Source organism: Rhinoraja longicauda, chromosome 13 (assembly GCF_053455715.1).
Source record: "Rhinoraja longicauda isolate Sanriku21f chromosome 13, sRhiLon1.1, whole genome shotgun sequence".
In the NCBI taxonomy this organism is placed as follows: Eukaryota; Metazoa; Chordata; class Chondrichthyes; order Rajiformes; family Arhynchobatidae; genus Rhinoraja; species Rhinoraja longicauda.
The window spans coordinates 49,037,157-49,057,663 of NC_135965.1; the positions used below are offsets into that span (position 1 = coordinate 49,037,157).

At 45.2% G+C, this 20,507-nt stretch overlaps 1 protein-coding gene across 2 annotated transcripts; it reads left to right on the top strand.

The window, feature by feature from the left end:
* The first annotated feature begins 152 nt into the window (after nucleotides 1-152).
* LOC144599300 (calcium-activated potassium channel subunit beta-2-like) lies at nucleotides 153-14,530 on the top strand. Of its 2 annotated transcripts, none has more exons than XM_078410085.1 (4): nucleotides 153-262; nucleotides 4,551-4,721; nucleotides 8,001-8,196; nucleotides 14,007-14,530. In XM_078410085.1, the coding sequence occupies exons 1-4, from the start codon at nucleotides 207-209 to the stop codon at nucleotides 14,277-14,279; spliced, it is 696 nt and encodes a 231-aa protein (XP_078266211.1). In that variant the 5' UTR covers nucleotides 153-206; the 3' UTR covers nucleotides 14,280-14,530. The 2 variants fall into 2 exon arrangements, with proteins under 2 accessions (XP_078266211.1, XP_078266212.1); XM_078410086.1 differs by having other exon boundaries at nucleotides 14,209-14,530.
* Nucleotides 14,531-20,507: the final 5,977 nt, after the last annotated feature.

Below are 20,507 nucleotides of genomic sequence, written 5' to 3' on the forward strand. Positions count from 1 at the left end.
GCGAAACACAACGCCCTGAAAGTACAACATTATGTGCAAATCCCAAAGAGTGTTCTCCGCTAAAGCGTGAGGCTTTCAAGGCCGCGAATGGGCTTGGTTTTTTAAACAAGTTTTCCCCAGCGTGTTTCATGGATCTTCCCTTCATTAGGCCCCATCGACGCAACGCAAATCCCACATCGTCCGCGAGAGATGTCAACCGCGTTCCCATGCCCAGGATGTTCTTGTGGACCAAGCCCCCGCAGCCTACAGAGCAACCTGAGAGGTAAGATCTAACACCTACCCTTCCTCTGTTCAGCAAGGCAAATGGGAAATATTCACTGGAATTCAGAAGGATGAGAGGGGATCTTACAGAGACGTAGAAATTTCTTCAAGGATTGGACAGGCTAGATGCAGGAAAAATGTTCCCGATGTTGGGGGAGTCCAGAACCAGGGGCCACAGTCTAAGAATAAAGGGGAGGCCATTTAAAACTGAGGTGAGAAGAAACTTTTTCATCCAGAGAGTTGTGGATTTGTGGAATTCTCTGCCGCAGAGGGCAGTGGAGGCTGATTCACTGGATGAATTTAAAACAGAGTTAGATAGAGCTCTAGGGGCTAGCGGAATCAGGGGATATGGAGAGAAGGCAGGCACGGGTTACTGATTGTGGATGATCAGCCATGATCGCAATGAATGGCGGTGCTGGTTCGAAGGGCCGAATGGCTTCCTCCTGCACCTATTTTCGATGTTTCGATGTTTCTAAGATATGTCAATATCATTTAAAGCTGCAAAGTCGCACATTTCTCGCCTTTTATGCCAAAAGTTCCCAGAAACATTTGCAGCCCAAATGTTCAAAAAATCACTGATTATTTTTAAATGTGAAAAGTATTAGATTTTCATCTGGAAAGTGATCGTTTACATTGACTTTAAACCGAGCTGTCAATTTACATCTTTACTTTTGCTAACTTCAAGCTACGCTGGTAAATGTTGTTTGACTGATGTGCGTCGTGATTTTTATAACCAGCGGGTTCATTCACTGCTCAAGTTGCCATAGTTTCCTAGTTTGGCTTGCTGGAAATACTGTTAATAGACAGACAGTTTGCAATTATTTTGTGTGTCACTGACTGTTTAGTTTAGCTTAGTTTAGTTTAGTTTAGAGATACTGCACAGAAACAGGCCCCTTCGGCCCACCGAGTCCGCGCCGACCAGCGATCCCCGCACACTAACACTATCCTACACACACTAGGGACAATTAACATTTATATCAAGCCAGTTAACCTACAAACCTGCACGTCTTTGGAGTGCGTCTCATGACTGACGGAAGAAAAAAGATGTAAGGGGTTGGACACGTTAGAGGCAGGAAACATGTTCCCAATGTTGGGGGAGTCCAGAACAAGGGGCCACAGTTTAAGAATAAGGGGCAGGCCATTTAGAACTGAGATGAGGAAAAACTTTTTCAGTCAGAGAGTTGTGAATCTGTGGAATTGTCTGCCTCAGAAGGCAGTGGAGGCCAATTCTCTGAATGCATTCAAGCGAGAGCTAGATAGAGCTCTTAAGGATAGCGGAGTGAGGGGGTATGGGGAGAAGGCAGGTACGGGGTACTGATTGAGAATGATCAGCCATGATCACATTGAATGGCGGTGCTGGCTCAAAGGGCCGAATGGCCTCCTCCTGCACCTATTGTCTATTGTCTATAAGACATAGAGCATCGAACAGTGCAGCACTGGAACAGGCCCTTCGGCCCACAATGTCTGTGCTGAACATTGGTGCCAGGTTAAACTAGTCTCCTCTGCCTGCACGTGATCTATATACCTCCATTCCCTGCATTACCATGGGCCTATCTGAAAGCTTCATGAACGTCACTATACCGAGCATAAAATCATCCTCACTGATTTCTATACGGTACCACAAGAAGCAAATCTTCCAAAGATATTTGCTGGCTTAAACTCCAGGCTCTCCTCCATCTGTTAAGTGTTGGAAGATTTACAATCGGGCAAAATGAAAAGTCAGGACCATCTTCTTCCCCTCTGTTATCAGGCTTCTGAACGGCCCTTCCATAAGCTAGGGCACTGTCCGATTCACCTCTACCCCATTGTGGACATTAGTTTAGTTCAGTTTAGTTTATTGTCTCGTGTACCGACGTACAGTGAAAAGCTTTTTGTCACGTGTTAGTTAACCAGTCAGTGGGATTTTTGTCCTCTGGTTCTCGATTCCCCGACTCTGGGCAAGAGCCTCTGTGTGGCGACTCGATCTATTGTACACTGCTGTGTCTATGGACTTTCTTACCATTTTCACTCATTATGGGCCGAATGGCCTAATTCTGCTCCTATCACTTATGAACTTATTATTTCATAAGTGATAGAAGGATAATGAGGCCATTCGGCCCATCGTCTACTCCGCCATTCAATCATGGCTGATCTATCTCTCCCTCCTACCCCCTTTCTCCTGCCTTCTCCCCATAACCCCTGACACCCGTACTAATCAAGAATCTATCTATCTCTGCCTTAAAAATATCCAATGACTTGGCCTCCACAGCCGTCTGTGGCAAAGAATTCCACACATTCACCACCCTCTGAGTAAATAAAATTTTCCTCATCTCCTGAGCTAAAGGAACGTCCTTTAATTCTGACGCTGTGCCCTCTGGTCCCAGACTCTCCCAATAGTGGAAACATCCTCTCCACATCCACTCTATCCAGGCCTTTCACTATTCGGTAAGTTTACATGAGGTCCCCCCTCATCCTTCTACACTCCAGCGAGTACAGGCCCAGTGTTGTTAAACACTCATCACTCATAGGTACCTAAGATTCCTTAGCAACTGAAGGCCGAGATTAATAATTTAAGAGAGAGCTAGATAGAGCTCTTAAGGATAGCGGAGTCAGGGGGTATGGGGAGAAGGCAGGAACGGGGTACTGATTGAGAATGATCAGCCATGATCACATTGAATGGCGGTGCTGGCTCGAAGGGCCGAATGGCCTCCTCCTGCACCTATTGTCTATTGTCTATAAACTGTCCTAGGAGAAATGACCAGCTGTTACCGTGGCACCTCTACTGCTATCACTTGATTAGTATATACTTGATTAGTGTGGGTGTCAGGGGCAATGGGGAGAAGGCAGGAGAATGGGGTTAGGAGGGAGAGATAGATAAGCCATGATTGAATGGTGGAGTAGACTTGATGGGCCGAATGGCCTAATTCTGCTCCTTTCACTTATGGCCTTATGACGTCAGGCCTAACGATTGTTGAGGCAGCAGTTTGTTAACTACACTCCACTCCTATCTTCGAAATCTGCTTTTTAAAATATAAGCCTTTATACCTGTCACCTGCCCCCTGTAATTAAAGGTTGCCAACTTCCTCACTCTCAAATAAGGGACAGAGGGTGACGTCACCGCCCCGCGCCCCGCGTGACCTCACCCAGCCAGCGGCCACGTGCTCCCGCTCCACCAATGGCGGCCGCCCGGGCCGGGAGCACGTGGCCGCTGGCTGGGTGAGGTCGCGTGGGGCGCGGGGCGGTGACGTCACCCTCTGTCCCTTATTTGGGAGCGAGGAAGTTGGCAACCCTACTAAAACGGGACAAACGAATTTAGCCCAAAATACGGGATGTCCCGGCTAATACGGGACAGTTGGCAACCCTACCTGTGACTGCACACCTTATCATATAATCCACTGGTATCAGGGTTTCAATAGTCAGGAGGGTCTCATTGTCACGTACCCCAAAGCAGAACGATGACATTCTTACTAACAGTAGCACAACAGGCATGTCAGCATTGGACACAGTACACACCAAATTAAACAACAAGTGGTTCAATAAATGAATAAATATATTGTGAAAAAAAACAGAAGCAAAGCCCAAAGTCCCTCATGCAATCAAGGCTGCCTGGAGTTTGGAGTTTAGTTCGGAGTTTAATTCAGCCTGATGGTTACGTAGGGAAGAAGCTATTCCTGAACCTGGGCTTTACAGTTTTCAGGCTTCTGTACCTTCTTCGCCATGGCAGGGGTGAGATGAGAGTGTGGCCAGGGTGGTGTGGGTCAGTGAGAGTGTGGCCAGGGTGGTGTGGGTCAGTGAGAGTGTGGCCAGGGTGGTGTGGGTCAGTGAGAGTGTGGCCAGGGTGGTGTGGGTCAGTGAGAGTGTGGCCAGGGTGGTGTGGGTAAGTGAGAGTGTGGCCAGGGTGGTGTGGGTCTCTGATGATGCCAGCTGCCTTTTCTAGGCAGCGCCTCCTGTAGATCCCTTCGATGGTGGGGGGGTCAGTACCCGTGATGGACTGGGCAGTGTCCACCATTTTATGTCATCTCCTTCTTACCTGGCCATTCGAGTGACAGAACCAAGTCAAGTCAAGTTTATTTGTCACATACACATACACGATGTGCAGTGAAATGAAAGTGGCAACGCCTGCGGATTGTGCACAAAAAAGAATTACAGTTACAGCATATAAATAAAGTTAATTAAGTTAATATAGAGAAGACAAAATTTAGTCCCTGGAGTTATAAAAGGTGACAGTCCGTTTGGCCTGTGGGACCGTGATTCAGCCTGTCCATAAATGGATAAGACAAGCTTCACTAATGTATCTGTTTGCATTTCAGGAACATCCATAAAAAGACAAAACCACGCGATATTCTGGAGAAACGGAAAACAGTCACTGCCCTGAAGGCTGGTGAGAACAGGGCCATATTTCTGGGTCTGGCAATGCTGGTGTGTTCAATATTCATTGCCTTCGTTTTGGGAACAAAAGTGGTTCAACAATACAAGGAGAGGTAGCAGAGAAATAACTACTTGTTTTTTTTAGATGCATCGATATAGTTATAAAATGCTGGGAATACAAAACATTGTTCTATAATCTTAGAACCAAATTAAAATAACTTTTATTTTTTCAATTAAATTTAGTAATAAATCATGATTGTATGGGGGTATGGGGAGAAGGCAGGAACGGGGTACTGATTGAGAATGATCAGCCATGATCACATTGAATGGCAGTGCTGGCTCGAAGGGCCGAATGGCCTCCTCCTGCACCTATTGTCTATTGTCTATTGAGTCAGAAGTATTTTTGTGTTCTTTATAATTTATAAAATTAGTTTGTATTGTGAACAATGTATACTCTGTTCAGTCCGAAGAAGGAACTCGACCCGAAACGTCGCCCATTCCTTCTCTCCAGAGATGCTGCCCGACCCGCTGAGTTACTCCAGCACTTTGTGTCTACCTTCGACTTAAAACCAGCACCTGCAGTTCTTTCCGACACAATGTATAGCTTAGTTTAGAGATACAGAACGGAAACAGGCCCTTCGGCCTATCGAGTCCGCGCCGACCATCGATCGCCCGTTCTCACTAGTTCCATGTTATCCCACTTTCTCATCCACTCCCTGCACACTCGGGGTCAATTTACAGAGGGGCCGATTAACCCACAAACCCGCGCGTCTTTGGGATGTGGGAGGAAACCGGGGCACCCGGAGGAAACCCACGCGATCACGGGGAGAACGTACAAACTCCACACAGACAGCACCCGAGGTCAGGATCGAACCCGGGTCTCTGGTGCTGCGGGGAAGCAGCACTACCTGCTGCACCACCTGCGCTTCATGATAGAGCATATATTATGCATGCAATTTTACCATCTAGACAATAGACAATAGACAATAGGTGCAGGAGGAGGCCATTCGGCCCTTCGAGCCAGCACCGCCATTCAATGTGATCAAGGCTGATCATTCTCAATCAGTACCCCGTTCCTGCCTTCTCCCCATACCCCCTGACTCCGCTATCCTTAAGAGCTCTATCCAGCTCTCTCTTGAATGCATTCAGAGAATTGGCCTCCACTGCCTCCTGAGGCAGAGAATTCCACAGATTCATAACTCTCTGACTGAAAAGGTTTTTCCTCATCTCCGTTCTAAATGGCCTACCCCTTATTCTTAAACTGTGGCCCCTGGTTCTGGACTCCCCCAACATTGGGAACATGTTTCCTGCCTCTAACGTGTCCAACCCCTTAATAATCTTATACGTTTCGATAAGATTCCCTTTCATCCTTCTAAATTCCAGTGTGTACAAGCCTAGTCGCTCCAGTCTTTCAACATATGACAGTCAATGTTATGTGTGCAATGTATCTCATGTGTATAGTATTCTGCCGATGCATTTAGCTTCTACTTAGCTGTTTGCAATATGAGAATATTATGAATTAGAAATAAAGATGCATCTGACCCAATCCAATCATGAATTAAATCCTGATTTTAACGTTGTAAACTCTGCATAAAGCAATTCAAAAAATGTTCTCACAACCTGACATATTGTGAAATATCATGATATGAAAATGATGTTTGCAAAATGATCTCTTAAATCGAAATGTTAGCTCAATTGTAGACTCTCCTACAGAAGGGAGCTAAGAACCACCTGGCTTACACATATCTTTATTACCATTGTCATTATATTATATATTATATTATTATAATATATTACAATATATATACACATATAATATATTACCATTAAAATAATTTCTTCTTTTATCCATTTGTTCGCAAAGTTTTAAGGTTTAATCATTTTTCTTATTCCTGTCAGCTGGAATAATCTCCTACAGTCATAGAGTCATAGAGTGATACAGTGTGGAAACAGGCCCTTCGGCCCAACTTCCCCACACCGGCCAACATGCCCCATCTACACTAGTCCCACCTGCCTGCACTTGGTCCAGATCCCTCCAAACCTGTCCCATCCATGCACCTGTCTAATTGTTTCTTAAACGTTGGGATAGTCCCAGCCTCAACCACCTCCTCTGGCAGCTTGTTCCATACACCCACCACCCTTTGTGTGAAAAGGTTACCTCTCAGATTCCTATTAAATCTTCCTCCATCACCTTAAACCTATGTCCTCTGGTCCTCGATTCCCCTACTCTGGGCAAGAGACTCTGTGCATCTGCCCGATCTATTCCTCTCATGATTTTGTACACCTCTATAAGATCTCCCTTCATCCTCCTGCGCTCCATGGAATAGAGACCCAGCCTACACAACCTCTCCCTATAGCTCACACCCTCAGGAATCTCGAGTGTGAGCTGGAATTAAGCCAAGGTTGCAGATTGGAATTTATAAAATGTGCAATGGCATTTTGCTATAAAGCTCCAACAATGAATATTTAGTATCTTACGAAATATTAATTAATAAGGAACTGATTATTATTAGTGAGGAAGGCACAAAATGCTGGAATAACTCATTGAGTCAGGGTCATCTCTGGAGAACATGGATAGCTAAAGTTTGGGGTCGCAACTCTTCACCTATCCATGTTCTCCAGAGATGCTGCCTGACCCGCTGAGTTACTCCAGCACTCTGTGAAACGTCACCTATCCCTGTTCTCCACAGATGCTGCCTGACCCGCTGAGTTACTCCAGCACTCTGTGAAACGTCACCTATCCATGTTCTCCACAGATGCTGCCTGACCCGCTGAGTTACTCCAGCACTCTGTGAAACGTCACCTATCCACGTTCTCCACAGATGCTGCCTGACCCGCTGAGTTACTCCAGCACTCTGTAAAACGTCACCTATCCATGTTCTCCACAGATGCTGCCTGACCCACTGAGTTATAGAGTCATAACTTGGTTATAGAGTCACAAGAGGCACATAGCTTGGCGACAGGCCTTTATCGGCCCGAGTTACTCCAGCACTTTGTGTCTTCTTTTGTAAACCAGCATCTGCAGTTTCTTGTTGATACGATTATTTTAAGCAGTAGATATCAAGTACATCTTTCTACATCACCGTCTATATCTCTCATTTCCCTTTCCCCTGACTAGTCTGAAGAAGGGTCTCGACCCGAAACATCACCCATTCCCTCTCTCTAGAGATGCTGCCTGACACGCTGAGTTACTCCAGCATTTTGTGTCTCTCTTGGGTTTAAACCAGCGTCTACAGTTCCTTCCTGCACAAGAAAAGTACATGCGTATTGTGGAAGCAATGAAATGGATTCAGATTTCCTCATTAGGTTTTAGATTCTAGTATCTATATTTTATTGACAATTACTTAAGTCGAGCTACAAAGGATGTATTCTGATAGCCAGTGTTTTGTTAGTGTTTGGACAGGGGTGTCGAAATGCACTGTGCTTGAAGCCAGAATTACAAGCTGCACAAACTGCACCGTTAGCTGCGGGCCAGAGTGCTGGAATCCATTGGAGTATACCTGCCTACAGGTTTATGTCAATCTATCCTCCTCAGGGATGAAGGTTCTGTTACACCAGTCGGAAGAAGCTGTACGCTTCAACTCTGAGGTAAGAAACCCACTATAGAATCTGATAGGAACACATTACCTTGTCGGCTGAAATGACAATGAACTAATAACGTTTAGTGCTCTGGATGGGATCGTGGAGCCCAGTAATTGTGTGTCGAATGAAGGTCATGTTCTCAGTGTGAATTAAACATTGTTTTTTTTTCCCCCTTGGTAGACCACACTCAGTGGTGGAGTAACTCAGCGGGTCAGGCAGCATCTCGGGAGAGAAGGAATGGGTGACGTTTCGGGTCGAGACCCTTCTTCAGTCTGATGTCAGGGGAGGGGGCGGGACAAAGATAGGATGTAGTCGGAGACAGGAAGACTAGTGGGAGAACTGGGAAAGGGGAGGGGATGGAGAGAGAGGGGAAACAGGGACTGCTTTACTGAGTTGCTGAGTTACAATGCTGAGTTACTCCAGCATTGTGTGCCGACCTTCCATTTTAACCAGCATCTGCAGTTTTTTTTCCTACACGTTTTTTTTCCCCTCGTTGTGAATGTGGAATTTTCCTCCTTTATAGCACCAATAACTACAAAATAGTTTCCTGTCGTAGAAGAACGTCGAACATGGACCTGGAGCACTGTATGCAGTTTTGGTCTCCAAATTTGGGGAAGGATATTCTTGCTACTGAGGGCGTGCAGCGTAGGTTTACTAGGTTAATTCCCGGAATGGCGGGACTGTCATATGTTGAAAGACTGGAGCGACTAGGCTTGTATGCACTGGAATTTAGAAGGATGAGAGGAGATCTTATCGAAAGCAGAGGGTGTTAAACTGTGATATTTAACTGTGTTATAAGATTATTAAGGGGTTGGACACGTTAGAGGCAGGAAACATGTTCCCAATGTTGGGGGAGTCCAGAGCAAGGGGCCACAGTTTAAGAATAAGGGGTAGGCCATTTAGAACGGAGATGAGGAAAAACTTTTTCAGTCAGAGAGTTGTAAATCTGTGGAATTCTCTGCCTCAGAAGGCAGTGGAGGCCAATTCTCTGAATGCATTCAAGAGAGAGCTAGATAGAGCTCTTAAGGATAGCGGAGTCAGGGGGTATGGGGAGAAGGCAGGAACGGGGTACTGATTGAGAATGATCAGCCATGATCACATTGAATGGCGGTGCTGGCTCGAAGGGCCGAATGGCCTCCTCCTGCACCTATTGTCTATTGTCTATTGGCACACCAATTGTCTTTGGCCCACAATGTCTGTGCCAGACATGGTAACAAATTAAACTAACCTCCTCTGTCTTTGAACATACTGTAGAACATGGCCAGCACAGCAAGGGAACAGGCACTTTCTACCCACAAAGCCCGTGACAAGACCAACTCTTATCTGCCTACACAAGATCCATATCCCTCCATTACCTGCATATCCACCTACCTATCCAAAAGTCTCTTAAATGGCACTATCTTATCTGCCTCCACCACCACCCCTGGCAGCTCGTTCCAGGCCCTCACCACCCTCTGTGTAAAAAGAACATGCCCCACACATCTCCTTTAAACTTAAAGGTATGACCTCTAGTCTTTGATATTTTCATCCTGGGATACAGGTTCTGACTGTCTACCCTATCTATGCCTTTTTGAGTAAATGGCAAGCGATTTTAATGTTGGAGCTAAGCTGGCTCTTCCCCCGCTAGCAGGAATGTACTCGCTGATACTGATCGCATACTGATGTGGCCCTGTGTAATGCCTGGGAAGGAACTGCAGATGCTGGCTTACCCCGAAGATAGAAACATAGAAAATAGGTGCAGGAGTAGGCCATTCGGCCCTTCGAGCCTGCACCGCCATTCAATATGATCATGGCTGATTATCCAACTCAGTATCCCGTACCTGCCTTCTCTCCATACCCCCTGATCCCTTTAGCCACAAGGGCCACATCTAACTCCCTCTTAAATATAGCCAATGAACTGGCCTCAACTACCTTCTGTGGCAGAGAATTCCACAGATTCACCACTCTCTGTGTGAAAAAAAACTTTCTCATCTTGGTCCTAAAAGACTTCCCACTTATCCTTAAACTGTGACCCCTTGTTCTGGGTTTTGGGTTCTCTATGTTCTCTATGTTCTCTGGGTTTTGATTCCCCGACTCTGGGTAAAAGACTGCAGATGCTTTGAATCTTGGGTTGTAGACAAACTGCTGGAGTAACTCAGCAACGTCAGCTACATCTCTGGAGAACTTGGACAGGTTATGTTTCGGGTCGGGACCCTTCTTCGGGCTGATTGATTGTCTTAAAGACTAAACATTAATCTGATCGATTGTTTGAATGAAGACTGAACTTGTGGCTTCACGTTTACGGGTTATCGCCAGGAGGCCTGTTTTCCAGGAACACCACCCCATTGTATTGCAGGGGTCACCTGTACTTTATTCCATCTACACTTCACACTGCCTCGGCAAGGCCAGCATCATGATCCATATCCCTCCATCCCCTGCATATCCACGCACCTATCCAAAAGTCTCTTAAATGGCACTATCATATCTGCCTCCACCAACACCCGTTCATTATTGTTCGTTAATGTTCGTTATTGGTGATATAAAGGAGGAAAATTCTACATTCACACCAAGGGAAAAAAAACGCGTAGGAAAAAAACTTCAGACGCTGGTTAAAATTGAAGGTAGACACACAATGCTGGAGTAACTCAGCATTGTAACTCAGGGCGGTCACGGTGGCGCAGCGGTAGAGTTGCTGCCTTACACCGAATGCAGCGCCGGAGACCCGGGTTCGATCCCGACTACCGGCGCTGTCTGTACGGAGTTTGTACGTTCTCCCCGTGACCTGCGTGGGTTTTCTCCGAGATCTTCGGTTTCCTCCCACACTCCAAAGACGCACAGGTTTGTAGGTTAATTGGCTGGCTGGGCAAATGTAAAAAAAATTGTGCCTCGTGGGTGTAGGATAGTGTTAATATGTGGGGATCGCTGGGCGGCGCGGACCCGGTGGGCCGAAGGGCCTGTTTCTGCGCTGTATCTCTAAATCTAAAAATCATAATCAGGGACCAGTCTCACCCCGGCCACTCCCTCTTCCCCTCTCTCCCATCAGGCAAGAGGTACAGAGGATTGAAAACGCACACCTCCAGATTCAGGGACAGTTTCTTCCCAGCTGTTATCAGGCAACTGAACCGTCCTATCACAACTAGAGAGGGGTCCTGACTTCCCATCTACCTCATTGGAGATCTTTGAACTATCTTTAATTGGACTTTATTTTGCACCAAATGTCTAGTTTAGTTTAGTCTTCAAAAAGGTAGATAGCTGAGGACCACTGTCTCTCCATATAACCATATAACCATATAACCATATAACAACTACAGCACGGAAACAGGCCCGTTCGGCCCTACCAGTCCACGCCGACCACCCTCCCTGACCTAGTCTCATCTACCTGCTCTCAGACCATAACCCTCTAATCCCCTCTTATCCATATACCTATCCAATTTACTCTTAAATAATAAAATCGAGCCTGCCTCCACCACTTCCACCGGAAGCCCATTCCATACAGCCACCACCCTCTGAGTAAAGAAGTTACCCCTCATGTTACCCCTAAACTTTTGTCCCTCAATTCTGAAGCTATGTCCCCTTGTTGGAATCTTCCCCACTCTTAAAGGAAAAGCCTACCCACGTCAACTCTGTCCGTCCCTCTTAAAATTTTAAAAACCTCTATCAAGTCCCCCCTCAACCTTCTACGCTCCAATGAATAAAGACCCAACCTGTTCAACCTCTCTCTGTAGCTTAAGTGCTGAAACCCAGGCAACATTCTAGTAAATCTCCTCTGTACCCTCTCCATTTTGTCGACATCCTTCCTATAATTTGGCGACCAGAACTGCACACCATACTCCAGATTCGGCCTCACCAATGCCCTGTACAATTTTAACATTACATCCCAACTTTTATATTCGATGCTCTGATTTATAAAGGCAAGCATACCAAACGCCCTCTTCACCACCCTATCCACATGAGATTCCACCTTCAGGGAACAATGCACAGTTATTCCCAGATCCCTCTGTTCCACTGCATTCCTCAATTCCCTACCATTTACCCTGTACGTCCTATTTTGATTTGTCCTACCAAAATGCAGCACCTCACACTTATCAGCATTAAACTCCATCTGTCATCTTTCAGCCCACCCTTCCAAAAGGCCCAAGTCTCTCTGTAGACTTTGAAACTCTACTTCATTATTAACTACACCACCTATCTTAGTATCATCTGCATATTTACTAATCCAATTTGCCACACCATCATCCAGATCATTAATGTAAATGACAAACAACAGTGGACCCAACACAGATCCTTGGGGTACTCCACTAGACACTGGCCTCCAACCTGACATACAATTGTCAACCATTACCCTCTGGTATCTCCCATTCAGCCATTGTTGAATCCATCTTGCAACCTCACTATTAATACCCAACGATTTAACCTTCTTAATCAACCTTCCACGTGGAACCTTGTCAAATGCCTTACTGAAGTCCATATAGACAACATCCACAGCCTTGCCCTTATCAATTTCCCTGGTAACCTCTTCAAAAAATTCAAGAAGATTAGTCAAACATGACCTTCCAGGCACAAATCCATGTTGACTGTTTCTAATCAGGCCTTGTTTGTCCAAATAATTATATATATTGTCCCTAAGTATCTTTTTCATTCATTTTCCCACCACAGACGTCAAATTAACAGGTCTATAATTGCTAGGTTTACTTTTAGAACCTTTTTTAAACAAAGGCACAACATGCGCAATGCGCCAATCTTCCGGCACCATCCCCGTTTCTAATGAAGTTTGAAATATTTCCGTCATAGCCCCTGCTATTTCTGCACTAACTTCCCTCAATGTCCTAGGAATATCCTATCAGGACCTGGAGACTTATCCACTTTTATATTTTTCAAAAGTGTCCGTACCTCCTCTTCTTTGATCCTCATAATTTCCATCACTACTCTACTTGTTTCGCTTACCTCACATAATTCAATATCCTTCTCCTCGGTGAATACCGAAGAAAAGAAATTGTTTAATATCTCCCCCATTTCTTCCGGCTCAGCACATAGCTGTCCACTCTGACTCTCTAATGGACCAATTTTATCCCTCGCTATCCTTTTGCTATTGACATATCTGTAGAACCCCTTGGGGTTTACTTTTACATTACTTGCCAAAGCAGCCTCATATCTTTTTTTCGCTTTTCTAATTTCCTTCTTAAGATTCCTTTTACATTCTTTATATTCCTCAAGAACCTCATTTACTCCCTTGTTGTTTGTAGGATGGTTCAATTGCCTGATAAGGGTATAACAAACGTTATCCCCTTTAACTGGTATCTGTACACTGTGGACGGCTTGATTGCAATCACATGTAAACTTTCCGCTGACTGGAAAGCTTTTCACTGCAACAAAAAGCTTTTCACTGTACCTCTCTGTACACGTGGCAATAATAAATTAAACTAACTCTGCATCAGAGTTAGAACAACATTTTGGGCGGCACGGTGGCGCAGCGCAGAGTTGCTGCCTGACAGCGCTTGCAGCACCAGAGACCCGGGTTCGATCCCGACTACGGGCGCCGTCTGTACAGAGTTTGTACGTTCTCCCCGTGACCTGCGTGTATTTTCTCCGAGATCTTCGGTTTCCTCCCACACTCCAAAGACGTGCAGGTTTGTAGGTTAATTGGCTTGGTAAATATAAAAATTGTCCCTAGTGTGTGTAGGATAGTGTTAGTGTGCGGGGATCGCTGGGCGGCGCGGACCCGGTGGGCCGAAAGGGCCTGTTTCCGCGCTGTATCTCTAAACTAAACTAAACATATAGTTGCTCTGAATGAATCCCACAGCATGAAAATTATTTGCCTTTTTTCTTTTCTTTTACAGTGTTTCTGCACGTCAAATTGTAAAAGGAATTATTCAGAAAATAAAGTGCTGTTGGCTTATCTTAAAGGGAACATCACACAATTCCAATCTTTTCCATGTTATTATGATCCGAAAGGGCGGCAAAGAAACGTTCTCCTGGAAAGAGTTGATATGTTTAAAGCTTTGTATTATGTGATGATCTGGCCTTCTTGTCTGTTCCTAGGTGGAATTATACTGATGGTTCTGGTGAAGTTGACACAATACCTGTCTTACCTCACTGAACAGGCTCAGTAAGGAACCGAAAAGAACGAAAAGAAATTGCCAATATTCATCGATCTTCTTTAGGAATTGTACCAAGATACCACCAGAAAGATTACAGGACTTTATAATACAATCTTGAAACATTTACGGGAACTACTGTCTGTTAATGCCTGCAAAACCATGTAAAACGCAGCACATTCTGGGTGTCAGGGGTTATGGGGAGAAGGTAGGAGCATGGGGTTGAGAGGGCAAGATAGATCAGCCAATGATTGAATGGCAGCGGAGTCAGGGGGTATGGGGAGAAGGCAGGAACGGGGTACTGATTGAGAATGATCAGCCATGATCACATTGAATGGCGGTGCTGGCTCGAAGGGCCGAATGGCCTCCTCCTGCACCTCTTGTCTATTGTCTATTGTCTATAGACTTGATGGGCTGAATGGCCTGATTCTGCTCCTATAACGTGAACTTAAGAACAGTGGTGTAGCGAGTAGAGCCGCCGCCTCACAGTGGCCAAGACCCGGGTTCGATCCTGACCTCCAGTGCTGTCTGCGTGGAGTTTGCACGTTTCCTCCGGGTGCTCCGGTTTCCTCCCAAGTCCCAAAGACGTGAAGGGTTTGTAAATTGCCCCCGAGTGTGTTGGGAGTGGATGAGAAAGTGGGATAGCATACAACTAGTGTGAACGGGCGATCAATGGTCGGCGTGGACTTGGTGGGCCGAAGGGCCTGTTTCTATGCTTTTTCTTTAAACTATCTGCTATCATGAAGAATGTCTTAAAGGTGTGCGACTAATGTTTAGCACAACAATAGATCCATTGAGCCCAAATAGGTTATACCTAAGCATTCTAAACACCCAAATTCTAAGGATAATTTTAGCAAATAAAAGCAATTCTGTGCAAATATTTATATTATTATTATTAGTACTCACTTTATCCCAGCTGAATCTTTTCCTTTATAAAGGTGAATTATTTTAATGTGGAAATAGCAAATATTTTGGACATTTTTAAATGGGATTCCTTCAATCTAATTTTTATATCGTATCATGATATTCTATTTTAATAAGTAGTGAATTGAAAAGAGGTGATATTTTGGTCATTTTTACAAAATAAAAGGAGACTGAAAATGAATGGGTTAGCAAGATGCAGATTAATTCCATGGACCCATGGCAATGGTTGAACGATTAAATATTTTTACTGTATTTGATGGAGTTACAAGGTATAAGTACTACTGTTAACAATTGGTGGGATGGGTTCTCACCAACCAAAGACACAGAGTGCTGGAGTAACTCAGCGGGTCAGGCAGCATCTGTGGAGAACATGGATAGGTGACGTTTCACAGAGTGCTGGAGTAACTCAGCGGGTCAGGCAGCATCTGTGGAGAACATGGATAGGTGACGTTTCACAGAGTGCTGGAGTAACTCAGCGGGTCAGGCAGCATCTCTGGAGAACATGGATAGGTGACGTTTCAGGTTGGGACGCAAGGGATCCATGTTCTCCAGAGATGTTGCCTGGCCCCGCTGAGTTACTCCAGCACTTTGTGTCTTTTAATTTGTAAACACGCACTTGCAGTAGGCTTGTATACACTGGAATTTAGAAGGATGAGAGGGGATTTTATCGAAACATATAAGATTGGACACTTTAGAGGCAGGAAACATGTTCCCGGTGTAACCAGGGGCCACAGTTTAAAATAAGAACTGAGAATAAGAACTCACATTTAGAACTGAGATGAGGAAAACCTTTTTCAGTCAGAGAGTTGTGAATCTGTGGAATTCTCTGCCTCAGAAGGCAGTGGAGGCCAATTCTCTGAATGCATTCAAGAGAGAGCTAGATAGAGCTCTTAAGGATAGCGGAGTCAGGGGGTATGGGGAGAAGGCAGGAACGGGGTACTGATTGAGAATGATCAGCCATGATCACATTGAATGGCGGTGCTAGCTCGAAGGGCCGAATGGCCTCCTCCTGCACCTACTTTCTATGTTTCTATGTTTCTAGCTCACCAAAACACTAAAAGGTCAAACAGAAATGACACTCCTGCAAAGTTAAAAAAATATATAAAGTGCTGGGGAAACTCAGCGGGTAAGGCGGCATCTGTGGAGGGAAATGGACAGACGATGTTTGGGAAACAGAACCTTCTTCAGACTGATTCAAAAATGAGGTGAAGAAATAAAATGAAATCACGCCTTATAAAAGACACAAATGCTGGACTAACTCTGACATCACCACTTTACTGCCCCCTAACTCTGTCGTTTGTTTTGAAGCTATAAATCAAAATGCAAGATCAAGGTCTTGTTCACAATTTGCATGAATCAAACCTTTGTACGTTGAACTAATTAATCTCTCTGCTTTAAAGAACTTCACTTGGCACCAGGGTCATTTGACTGGCGATTCATATAAGCTTATATGTAAAATTATATAATCCATTCTTTCTACCGAATCAAACAAAAATAAAATGACATTATTTGTTGGAATGGCAGAATTTCTAATTGTGTTGCGGGAAATAAATCAAATAAAAAGAATTAATATATCAGTCTCTAGGTCTAACTGCGATGCTGGAAAGCATACTCCTAACCCGATCCATGACCCTTAAGTTACAAACTTTCTTGCTTAGATCTGTATAATTCCAGTGAGGCACCATAAACATCGTAGTCCTCAGGGATCTGCTTCGATGTTTATAACTCACTGTGTAAGTGAAAGAGCTTTCAAAATTAGAACTTCTTTCTCTATTTGATGGAGTTACAAGGAATAAGTACTACTGTTAACAATTGGTGGGATGGGTTCCCACCAACCAAAGACACAAAGTGCTGGAGTAACTCAGCGGGTCAGGCAGCATCTGTGGAGAACGTGGATAGGTGACGTTTCACAGAGTGCTGGAGTAACTCAGCGGGTCAGGCAGCACCTGTGGAGAACGTGGATAGGTGACGTTTCACAGAGTGCTGGAGTAACTCAGCGGGTCAGGCAGCATCTGTGGAGAACGTGGATAGGTGATGTTTCACAGAGTGCTGGTCTAAAAGAGAGCAGTTCCGACCTCCCATCTACCACGTTGGAGACTTTGAACTATCTTTGATTGGACTTGATCTTGCATTAAACGTTATACCCTTTCCCCTATGCTCTACTCTACGGACGGTTTGATTATAATCATGTGTGGTCTTCCGTTGAGTGGAATGCAAGCAAACGCACACAACAGCAAAGGCAGGAGAATGGGGTTGAGAGATCAGCCATAATTGAATGACGGAGTAGACACGATGGGCCGAATGGCCTTATTCTGCTCTGAGATCTTATGGACAGTAAACCTTTCATAAGGTGTGGAACTCTTTGCCACAGAAGGCTGTGGAGGCAAAGTCAGTGGATATATTTAAGGCAGATAGATAGATAGTTTCTTGATTAGTGCGGGTGTCAGGGGTTATGGGGAGAAGGCAGGAGAATGGGGTTAGGAGGGAGATAGATCAGCCATGATTGAATGGTGGAGCAAATTTGATGGGCCGAATGGCTTAATTCTACTCATATCACTTATGATCTTAATGACAATGTTCTCTATGTGATACTACTGTACATCTGTGTTTGAAAGCCTCATATATGCCTCACTTTATTAAAGGCCTTGTGTATTCTTCACCAGTCGGAAGAAGGGTCCCGACCCTAAACATCGGTCCGATTCCCTCCACATCTACCTGGGTTCATCCAGTTTGTCTTTTACAAGGGCCTGACCTGTAGGGAGATAGCTAGGACTCTATTCCTTGGAATGCAGGAGGCTGAGGTGTGATTGTATAGAGGTGTGTAAGATCAAGAGGGGTTTAGATAGGCTGAATACACAGTCTTTTACCCCGGGTAGGGGAATCAAGAACAGAGGACATAGGTTTAAATGACGGGGGAAAGATTTAATAGGATTCTGAGGGGCAACTTTTTTTACACAAAGGGTGGTGGGTATATGGAACTAGCTGCCGGAGGAGGTTGTTGAGGCAGGGTATATCACAAAGTTTAAAAGACATTTGGACAGGTGCATGGATATGAGAGGTGTAGAAGGATATGGGCCAAAAGCAGGCGGGTGTGACTAGCATAGATGGGGCATGTTGGTCGGTGTGGGCAGGTTTGGCCGAAGGGCCTGTTTCCATGCTATATTAGTCTATGTCTCAATTCTAGCATCTTCAGTCTCTAGTGTCTGCATTGACTAGCTCTCTTCAGCTCTCTTCTAATCTGCCATGTACATATTCTGTTATACTCCTCTCTGCTGCATCTTGAAGGGCCCCAACACAAACATCTGCCCATTCCCTCCACAGATGCTGCCTGACCCGCTGAGTAGGATTGCCAATTGTCCCGTATTAGCCGGGACATCCCGTACATTGGGCTAAATTGGTTTGTCCCGTATGGGAATGCCCTTGTCCCGTATTAGGCCTGGGGGCCGCTGTAGGCCCAGGCGCTGTAGGCCCGGACAGTGTAGGCCCGGACAGTATAGTAGGAAGAAAACTGCAGATCCTGGTTAAAATCTGTGCCTACCTTCCGGACAATGTCGGTGCGGACAGTGTAGGCCCCGAGGCCTGGGCGCCGCCTAACGGAGGTTGCGTAGCAACCCACCTCCTGGCCTGGGCGGTCGCCATTGGTGGAGGGGGAGCACGTGGTCGCTGGCTGGGTGAGGTCACGTGGGGCAGTGACGTCACCTTGTCCCGTATTTGGGAGTGAGATAGTTGGCACCCCTACCGCTGAGTCCCTCTAGCACTTTATGTTTTTGCTCAAGATTCAGCATCTGCAGGCTCTTACATAGAAAATAGGTGCAGGAGGAGGCCATTTGGTCCTTTGAGCTTTGTATTTTTATCAGATTTAGTACTGTACATCAGTTGAACTAAATCACATTCATTAATATTGGTTGAAGACTATTTTCATCTTGTGCTTTGTATGTAAAACACTTTGCACGCATAGGATTTTAAAGGTGGATTGTTATTTTGAAATGCTTCAGCATAGCCAAATATACTGCGGGAAATTAAAACAGCGTTTGTTTATGTTGGAGGATATTTCTGTACAACACTGCCCTCCTGTGTGAAAGTGATAAGTTGCAACAGTCCCTCCAAGATGAATTCAGCTTGCAACTTCTGCAGAAGAGAAGTTGATCTACGAGGGAAAAGTGTTCACTTCTTCATTATAAGTATAAACTTCTTCTAACATCGGTATTTATTCACAAAATGCTGGAGTCACTCAGCATGTCAGGCAGCATCTCGGGAGAGAAGGAATGGGTGACGTTTCGGGTCGAGACCCTTCTTCAGACTGATGTCAGGGGGGGCGGGACAAAGGAAGGATATAGGTGGAGACAGGAAGATAGAGGGAGATCCGGGAAGGAGGAGGGGAAGAGAGGGACAGAGGAACTATCTAAAGTATAACATATATATCTTATAACATAGGAATGCATTATCAATGATTTTAGTACCTAGTTACATATTCACACAACACTGTTCTATTTAGGTAGATACAAAATGCTGGAGTACCTCAGCGGGACAGGCAGCATCTCTGGAGAGAAGGAATGGGTGACGTTTCGGGTCAAGATCCTTCTTCAGACTGATCACTCCAGAGATGCTGCCCGTCCCGCTGAGTTACTCCAGCATTTTGTGTCAACCTTCGATTTAAACCAGCATCTGCCGTTCTTTCCTACACTGTTCTATTTAGAGTCTGTGGAAGGGTCTCAACCCGAAACGTCACCTATTCCTTTGCTGCGGAGATGTTGCCTGACCCGCTGAGTTACTCCAGCTTTTTGTGTCTATCTTCAGTGTAAACCAGCATCTGCAGTTCCTTCCCACACTGTGTTCTATTTATGCTGACACCATCAAAACCGCAGATGCTAGAAATCTGAAATAAAATTAGAAATCGCTAAATTCCTTGACAGATTGGGCAGCTTTTGTGGAAAAAAAGAATTAAAATAAAACATACGTCAGTGTGAAAGATAGACAATAGACAATAGGTGCAGGAGGAGGCCATTTGGCCCTTCGAGCCAGCAACATCATTAAATGTGATCATGGCTGATCATTCTCAATCAGTACCCCGTTCCTGCCTTCTCCCCATACCCCCTGACTCCGCTGTCCTTAAGAGCTCTATCCAGCTCTCTCTTGAATGCATTCAGAGAATTGGCCTCCACTGCCTTCTGAGGCAGAGAATTCCAGATTCACAACTCTCTGACTGAAAAAGTTTTTCCTCATCTCAGTTCTAAATGGCCTACCCCTTATTCTTAAACTGTGGCCTCTTGTTCTGGACTCCCCCAACATTGGGAACATGTTTCCTGCCTCTAACGTGTC

Bases quoted from the DNA above. Each gene is read 5' to 3' on its own strand.
- LOC144599300 (XM_078410085.1), top strand. From the start codon at position 207: ATGCCCAGGATGTTCTTGTGGACCAAGCCCCCGCAGCCTACAGAGCAA. The intron at 263-4,550 runs GTAAGATCTAAC...TTTGCATTTCAG, and splicing joins CCTACAGAGCAACCTGAGAG to GAACATCCATAAAAAGACAA. The intron at 8,197-14,006 runs GTAAGAAACCCA...TTTCTTTTACAG, and splicing joins CTGTACGCTTCAACTCTGAG to TGTTTCTGCACGTCAAATTG.